General features: G+C 43.9%; 1 protein-coding gene across 1 annotated transcript; it reads right to left on the bottom strand.

The window, feature by feature from the left end:
* Nucleotides 1-377: 377 nt before the first annotated feature.
* Nucleotides 378-8,314, bottom strand: ubqln4 (ubiquilin 4). Its single transcript, XM_053862729.1, has 11 exons — nt 7,508-8,314; nt 5,196-5,347; nt 4,878-4,987; nt 4,514-4,776; nt 4,237-4,395; nt 3,940-4,162; nt 3,715-3,854; nt 2,653-2,736; nt 2,199-2,314; nt 1,745-1,973; nt 378-1,163 (listed from the first exon to the last, which is right to left on the bottom strand). Exons 1-11 carry the CDS (start codon nt 7,649-7,651, stop codon nt 1,023-1,025), a joined length of 1,761 nt encoding a protein of 586 aa, XP_053718704.1. The 5' UTR covers nt 7,652-8,314; the 3' UTR covers nt 378-1,022.
* Between the last annotated feature and the right edge of the window lie 814 nt (nt 8,315-9,128).

Genomic DNA, 9,128 nt, shown 5'->3' on the forward strand with positions numbered 1-9,128 from the left:
GGCGTTATTGCAAGATTGTCTGGTTTTATCATTGGACTCACTGGACAACCAAATACACTTCTGACAGTTGTTCAAAGAAAAGGACTCAAGGTTGTTCTCAGGTAGTTTTAGATTTCTTTCAGACTGCAGCATCACCTGAATTCAAAGTGACACAGGGCGCAGACGGTTTTCGACTAGGATTTATTTCTTTAGTACAGTACTCGTAAAAGTTAGTTCCAACATTTTAATTTGGAGATGGATTGGATTCTTAGTTTTCTTTTCAGCCGAGTTTGACAGACAAAGTAAAGCTGAGAGAGGCAACAACAACAGTGCTAAGATTTTCCCATCATGAAAAAGCCTAGATCTACATTTCCAAAGTGTGTGATGCCACCAAAACAGATTTTTCATTATTTTTATTTTTCACTTTCTTATACCTATAAATGAAGAGAGAATCAGATTAAATCAAAGGAGAGCTCCACCATCATTCCTGACAGCACCATCTGCTTCTGACTGATGCAATCTGATCATTGGTAATAGGTCAAATGACAAGGTCGCTGTGGAGACTTTGCTCAGGGGCCGTGATTGAGGCCGCTGCGACCTGCCTGCGTGGAGTTAGCTGAGATGTCTCTGATAGGGCAGGAGAGTACAGAAGGCACAGCAGTGGTGCCTCAGAGAAAAGACACAGTGGACCAAAGGGTTTTGGGCACTTTTACCTGGAATGACAAATTGAAAGTTGGGGGCCGAACGGATGACGTCATCTGTTAAGCGCTTCAAATAAATAGTAAAATACAGTTGCTGAGGGGGGGGAGGGTGGTGTAGTACGCTGTGAGGGTCGTCGGCAGTCCGTCTCCACTTAAACACTGAGGACAAATGTGTGATGAGACCAAAAACAAAGTATGGGAATGACCTGGAGACAAATGGAGCCCGAGGCTGCCCAAGTTTCTTCGGTTAAATTTGGGACCACATCTCTTGGTGCTCTGTCGATGCTCGAGTACTTGTGTGTGTGTATGTCTGTGTGCGCTGTGGGTCTTTTAAGGGGGCTGTCAGTTCAGCAGTCTCTCGATAGCGGCATTGAGGTCTCCTCCTGTGGCGATGAGGGCCTGAAGATTGGCCTCTCTGTTGATGAAGCCCATGGCGTTCAGCTGGTCCAGCTGCGACTGGAACCGAACCTCTGGGGTCACGTTCTGCAGGGTGAGAGGTCGCGCATGAGCAAACACACTGGAAAGCCACCTTCACCCATCACAGCTTACAGTGAGGATGACGAACGCAACACAGAAAATCTTCAACTTAACACACACGTGTCCCCAAAACAGAGCAGTCTCCAAAGCTTCCTGTTCTAGAAACATGGTTTCCACATCAACCATCTTTTTGTGTTTGTGTATCCCATCACATTAAAGGAGGTGGTGTGAAAAACAAATGTATATGATGTACTTCACAACCCCTACTTATCGAATATCCACCACTGACATCTGCTGTTCAAATAAAACATTACACTTTAATGCAACCATACTAGGAGACAGTTGAAGAAAATTGTTTCTAGAGGGTAGTAACTAATTCTGAATTCTGTGGTAAAGGTTTTTTTTTGTAAAAATAAATAAATAAATAAATAAAAAGATGAAAAAAAACAAAACAGGTATATTTTATCTAATTTTATTATCTAATTTTTTATTTAATAATTTAAAAAAGCACATTCACAACACTCCAGCCAGAGACTCATCTTCTTTCTACTCTACTACTTCAGGTGTCAGAGGGTGAGTGTGCGTACCGTTGTAGTTCCTCCTCCGCTTCCCCCCGCGAACATCAGGAGCATCTGTTGCATGAGCTGTTGCTGGGCGGCGTTTGGTTGTGGTTGTTGTTGTTGTTGTTGTTGTTGTTGTTGCGGTGGTGGAGGTGTTGTTGTGGCTGTTGTTGGTGCGCTGCTGGGTGAGGAGGCAGGGTTTTCCGGGGTCATGCCTGTTGCAGTGGGGATACCAGGAATGCCACCAGGCACCAAACTAGGACAACAGCAAGACAGCAATTCTGTAAGTTGTTTACGTTGAAACCAAAGTAATCCAACTAAAACCAAGACTGTTCTCAGTCTCATCTAGAATGTAAAACTGATGAGGCAGTCAGCCACATCAGGCTGCAGTGAGTGTTAGTTCCATTTCCCCTCGTCTTATTCTATGTCTCAACAATCCCTTTGCCTTTCATATGTAAGCTGACTGTATTGTCTTGCATACCTGGGCATGAGGCCTGGCGCTTCTGTCTGAAGCGTCTGTAGCCCCTGCTGGATCTGGAGGAGAGCCTGCATGGCTCTGGGGTTAGTCATTGCTGTCAGGGCATCTGGATTCTGCATCTGGAGGTTCACAAAGAAACATTGATATTGAAGTGAAGACAGCAAATACATGTCCAAAATCTGAGCCATATTTTTCTGCATATGTGTGAAGTCTCTCTTTTAGTGTCTTTGTATAGTCCAAATGGATCTGTGTGAAATAAGAACAGCCAAGTGATGAACATTGTAGTAAGTGTACATCAACTGGGTTCATTCTAGTCCGAGCCTATTAAAACCCGACATATTTGGATCAGTGGCTGGTACAGTAGATATTTAAATATTGGTTCTGTACAATCCTCCTTACTTCCACATTAAACAATAGAACACTTGGGAGACCCCATTATAGTGAGTGACAGACCAACCTGCTGCAGAAAGAAGGGCAGCCGAGACCTGAACATGTCCTGTAGCTGTGGGTTTCCGGCGAACAAGGGATTATTCATCATGACCTGAGTAGGACCAAGACAAAACACAAATGTCATGGTGGGTGCTATACATCGCCAGTTGTCCTATGACAAGACGAGATGACCATGCTGTGCGGCAGACCAGAGACTTTAGGGTTTCTGACTTCAGAGCCAAGATTTAAAATGTCTACCCAAAATGGACGTTTGCCAAGAAGCAGGAACAATATCAGGGCTGTATTTGAAAACACGTCTATCTTGTTTACAGATTTTAAATGGGTCAATAGTTTGCTGTTTTGTCCCAATACCTAAATAGCTTAAATGAAATCCTCTCAGCAGAGTGGACAGAAAACAAATCTACACTGGTCTAGGAGCCTTTTAAACAAAAAAATGCAAAAAGGTTTTCAAAGGTTACAGGCCGATTATCGGAATTTAGGAAGATCAGATTCATTTTAGCATTGATAAGTAACTGCCATCTCAATTCCCTGCGGCGCCACTCGTCACAAACGTTCCAGCGGAGCCAGAACGTGACTGGCCATTGAAAACATGAGGAAACAAATGTTGTCGAACAAACACTGGTATTTATAGACAGGAAATGGAGGAGCAATCACAAAACATTCCTTCATCCCACTCTGTGTTGCCTTTTAAGACAGCAGAGCTGCGAGTGTGAGACTGAGGCAGCCGCTGCTTCTAACATTGAAAGCAACACAGGGGACTGAAACGCAAATAGGTGAAATAATTGTATGTTAAATCTTCTTTGATAGAGGGACAGAGAACAATGTTATGTCTCTCAGAAACAAGATGACAGTCTAGAAAGGTCACTAATATAAACAGCCAGCCCACACAACCTGAACGTAATTTATCCACACCTCCTGCTGCAATGAGCAAAAAAAAGGTTTTCTTTAAATAAAAAAAAAAACCATTTAAAAAAATACATGAAGATAGAGTTGGTATCATAAATGATTGTTTAAAAGGCTTTGACAGCACATGTGATTCAACATACATCGATAATTCTCTGGTCCATACCTGTGCAGCCAAATCTGGGTTTTGAGACAGTGACTGCATCATGTTGCGCATATACGGGGCTGATAGCATGTTCTGCATTAGCTGAGGGTTTTCAGAGATCTGCTGCAGTAGACTCTGCATGCCTGGACTGTTAAACATGACTGTGGCACAAACAACAGATTCACATTAATGTTTGAGACGGAGCACCAGAGAAGAAGTTATGAAACTGTATTGGGTAGGTCGCACCGTTTCCGAGGCCCCCGGGGTTGATACCCAGTGGGTTGGACACAGAAGCGTTGGTGCCAGCTGAGGGGGCTGTGCTTCCAGTAGAGCCTCCACCACTCTCAGAGGGGTTAGTCGAACCTTGGGGTCCCCATGGATTAGGCAGAGGCTCCCTGTTCTCTGTCCGTGACGGCTGAGCACCGGACTCAGAGCCACCACCAAGAGCTGAAAACGGGTTGTTACCAAACTGAAAGGACAACGGGGCAGATGAATGAGCATCAGAACAGTAGTCCAATGGAGCATCACAGCAGTCCAAGTCACCTGTTCCCTGGCAGCACTGAGCATGGGCTCCTGTATATCTGTGTACATCCTCCGCAGGGCATTGTAGCCACCTGGGATGCTTTCCAAGTTACTCAGCGCACGGTCTTGGTTACGCATCATTTCCTGCATCATGGCTGGGTTTCTGGCTAGTTCCATAGTCTGGGACAAGAAAAGTTTCAACATCACTGTAATACAAAGTCAATTGAAAGTAATCTTGTCGCCAGTATTTGAACAGCTAAATTCAAGGTGTCACACGTGAAACAAAAGGCTCACTCACCTGTCTCATGAGCTCAGGGTTGTTAAGCATGTGAGAGATCTCGGGGTTGCGCTCCATCAACTGCTGCATCTGGGGGTTGGCCATGATCATCTGCCTCATTAGGTCTGGGTTGGACATCATGTTCTGGACCAGAGGGTTCTCCATAATCTGTGAGAGCATCTCTGGGTTGGACATCAGCTGTCTCTGCATCTGCTGCTGAAGCTCCATAAAGTTCCCGGAGCCCATCCCAAGTGAAGCCAATCCAGACAGGTCACCAAAACCAGCTGAGAAGGCAAAGGCATGTGTGAAGTGAAGGTCTCTGTTTAAGCCCGCGTCCCTCACTCTAACAAGGCTATGGGAACATTAGAGCTCAGTCAGCACTTACAGAGCAGGTTGGGTGGCTGTGTGAGTGGCGGCGCTGTGCTAGGGGACCCTGTTGTGGGTCTGGGGGCGGTGGCTGAACTAGAGGCTGAGGTGCTTCCACCGTCTCCTTCCCTGCACACAAGTACAGAGACAATCTTTAAAAGGTACAAACGAAAGTGGAAATATATAAATATTAAGTAATGTTTATTCCATAAAGAATAGACAGAAGAATGAAATGATACATAAACAGAGAACACTGTTTATTGGTTTTATCTTTGGCACAATGTAATACGTTTAACTTTCATTTTTCAAGAATGAAACTAAACTTGGCTGTACATACTTGTTTGCTGTCTTAATAACCAGATGAACTGTCAGGCCGTCTTTGATTCCGTGCTGGCTCAGGCTGTCTCCATCCTTCAGGATCTTCCCAGCAAAAATCAAAACCAACTGGTCCTGCTTGGCCTTGAATCTCTTGGAAATTGCTTCTTTAAACTAGAAGAGCAACAGGTGAAACGAGAAAGACGGAGCATGAGCAGCGATAAGAGTTACAGGAAAAACCCATGGGTTGGTGAGAATGTGGTAGTTTCCCATCAGCACAGAAGCGCAAACATATTTCAGCTATTTTGGCTCTTACCAACCTCGAAAGCGAGACCCATGTACATGCTCTAAAACCCATTTTTGATATACTATTAAGTGAACCAGCTAATAACAGTATGTTTCCCATTCAGTTAAATCTTTTGTTACTTGTATTAGAATCAAAAACTTTATCGTTGTCTCAGAAGAACATCATTTATAATGACATATTTCAAAAGCAAACAATGGAACATATAGCATGTCAGAAGTGTTATCACACTGGTACAAGCCATTGGGTCACTCGGCACCCATGGAGTAGCTCGCTGTGTCAAACAGGTTGGTGACCCCTGTCATAGAGGGACCACAATAACCACGAAAATGCTCAGCACTGATCCAACTAACAACGGATAGATAGTGTGGCTAACAATGCACTGTACTACAATGAGGTTTTCAAGCAAACTTACATCATTTCATTCATTACTTTTAACACTCATTTGTGGCCAACAAAGACAATTATTTTTATACTGTTTTGATGCCTTTTTGACAACCCACATGGTCCAACCTACCGTGACCAAGTCACACTTTTGCTAGGATATTTGAATAAATGGTTAATCCTCTAAACACCGGAGCAAATCTACTCTGACAGAGCAGCAGGTGTGGAAAAAAAGGGTTAAAGTGTTATACTTACTTCAAACTGACCGTCTTTTAAAGAGTGCGCTAATAATAAGACGAGCCATTGCTTAATTCGGATTTAGTCATGCAGAAGTTTCCAACAAAGGAGCTCCATTATAATGAACTGAGCTGTTATGGGTAAAAATGCTATCTGTGTGGTTCTACCAAAGTAGAGAATCATGCACAGACATGATCATTCATGTGTGCCTTTATTTTTGTCATCCTTTTTCGGGAACAAGGGTATGATTATTTGCTTTACCAGCAAAGTCAGCCAGTTTGACTGAGGGATCCTCCAATGTTTGTGTACCACCCAACTAGCACCACCACATGGGATCCTCTGCAGTTCGGAGATTCCTGGATCACACCAACTCTGGGTGATAGGTGTGGGGGTCGGGACAGGATCGTGTGGATACAGACATGGACCCACAGCTAACATGACCGCATAATAACCTAACTGACTTAATGGGTTCAGGCATCAATGTAAATAAACTACAACACCAAGTGAAAGATTTGAGACACCATCAACGGTTGGTTAGTCTGGTGAAACTTGCATCACATGAACATAAGTGGCTGCAGTGAGGACTTTCAGGGAGAGTTAATGAGTAATTGAAGCCATCGAAAAGTTGCATCACTTTGCTTTCTGTCTTTGTCAACGCCAGATGTGGTAGTTTGATATTGCTGAAATGTGGCGTGTTTGTTGCGTCTGACTGATGTTTCCTGAACGCTGTACGAACGTTGACACACAGCATGTTGATCATTCCACTAGTTCGGCGTTTGTCGATCGGATAACGTTGGGGGTGATTCAACACTGCGCGCCCGAATGGTCCAAGAAGAAGAATAAACGTTTCCGGGGAACAAACTGAGAGGAGATGTGTCGTTTACTCGTGTGAAGTGCTTAGTCACCGTCGTCAAGCCGACAGCAGCGACTATTCCCCTGGAAGCTGAGCGACTCGAGAGCAGGAGTGAGAATGTTCGAGACGATCAGAGGCGACTCGCTAGAAGAATCACCTTGAACGATTGAGTCATGTTCAGCACAAGCTCCATGAGCATAATTAAATAGTCCTGAAAATAACGAAAGCGATATAAGTCAGCTGACACTTGTTTTGGCAGCATAGCAGGCTAATGTCGGTTAGCCTTATTGGCTAACGCGTTAGCATGAGCTAATTTTACGTTTAGTTGTCTGTGCTGCGACTAAAAAACATTTTCTTGTATAAAATAGCAACTCGTTTTACACTGGCGGATCATTTAGATGTCCAGTAGCATCGTAACTGCGAGAGAGCCTTCAAATAACGCACGTTTTCAGTTCGCCGGTAAGTGACGACAGATGCTAACACGGCGTTAGCATCCTAGCCGAAGTTGTGGGCAGGGGCATGGCAAGAGAGAACGGCTGCGGCCAGATCAACCAACCTGGGTCACGGATGCGTTCTCTGCGATGGCGATTTCTTCTTTATCTTTCGGCGTTTTCACCGTGACCTTCATGGTGGTGCCCTCCGAGGCTTCGCTTTTCAGATTATTGTCATTTCCAGGATCTGCGGCGCCTTGATCAGCCATCTTTACTCCACCGATGGAACGAGTCTGTCGTCTGTCCGTACAACAGCTCAGCCTGCAGCGTCAGCTTCCGGGTCGAGAGGGGTCAAAACTCTTTCCAGAAACGGGTCCTGTGCGTCAAAACGGCACTTTCTTTTAGCTTAGAAAAAATGCCATTTATTGGGTTGTTTTAAACGTCTGATTCAGTGGGCCAACCCAGTCCTTGTCTACAAATATGCAGATGTTTACTGCGGCTTAAAGATGAAACCTTTTGCCACAGCCACTTTAGATATGTTGTCATGTTTCACCTTTATGCAGTAACAGCACCATGGTAACAGAAATAAATGAGGGCCTTCTTTCTTGCCAAGACGTCTCTCCTTACAAGATCACGTTTAGTTATTACTCATCCAAGGTAATAACTACGAGAAACAGGTAAAACTCAGCAAATGCAAAGTTAAAAACGATTAATCTTTTGCATTTTTTAAAGATGAGTGGCATAATATACAATTTTTAGTTGTTAATTTAAGTTGCCGTCTATACTAGTTATGATATTGGTTATTAAGCAATGTCAGTGTAATGACGCTAATTGACCAGCAGGTCGAGTATTTCGCCTTCTAACGGCAAATAAGATGAGACCGTGCCCTCAATAAATAACGTTATTTTGTGATCCTCATACGCAGAAAATATTATACTGAGCGCTTCCATGTCTAATCTATCGTTTTCCTATATGTGTCTTAATTCAAAATGTCTCTTTCATGTTTGTTGGCAGCCCAGTTGAAGTGTTTTACACCAGAAAAATGGACGAGCAAATATGCAGTGGTGCACTTTAAATATTTGTTTTGTTTTCCTCGATGAGCTGTGTGGCGTGCTTTCATGAGAAATAACAGGATATTGAGCAACAAAGACACATAAGCGCTTGCTGTTTTTTTAAAAAAATCAAATCAGAGGTGAGGATTCAATTTTCCAAATGTCCATTCGATGAACACGGACTGTTGCGAGTGGCCATGGATCAAATTCTATAAAACAGTTAAGTCCCGCCTGAGAGGATGGAGAGTGGCCAATATTGGCAGGGAAGCTGTCTCGGTTTTGGCCAGAGTGAGTTCAACTCAGCTACCACTGTTCAGTGTGAGGAAATGCTTGGATACTCAAATGTAAGTGTGTTGCCTACTCAGGCTGCTGACTTGCTGCCACTCTTCAGTCCAGTCTTACTTCAACCTTAACTCCAGAGTCTTAGTGGACACTCCAGATTTATACCCAGATACAGACTTGCTGTCCATTTTAGAAATGACTTTACTTCTTTAAAAGCTGACAAACTATGAGGAAGCCAGCAGTCGCCTGTTCTTGGATGAGTCACTCCATGTAGTCGAGCAATGAGTTTTTTGAAACGTCATGGTGCCTCAGTGTCCTGCTGCACAACCTTTCACAGATGATCTAAAGCATCTTTGAACGACGATGGTATCTGGGCTCGTGTTTTGGTGTGCGTCACAGAATTGACCTCACA

Source organism: Synchiropus splendidus, chromosome 4 (assembly GCF_027744825.2).
Source record: "Synchiropus splendidus isolate RoL2022-P1 chromosome 4, RoL_Sspl_1.0, whole genome shotgun sequence".
Lineage (NCBI taxonomy): Eukaryota > Metazoa > Chordata > Actinopteri > Syngnathiformes > Callionymidae > Synchiropus > Synchiropus splendidus.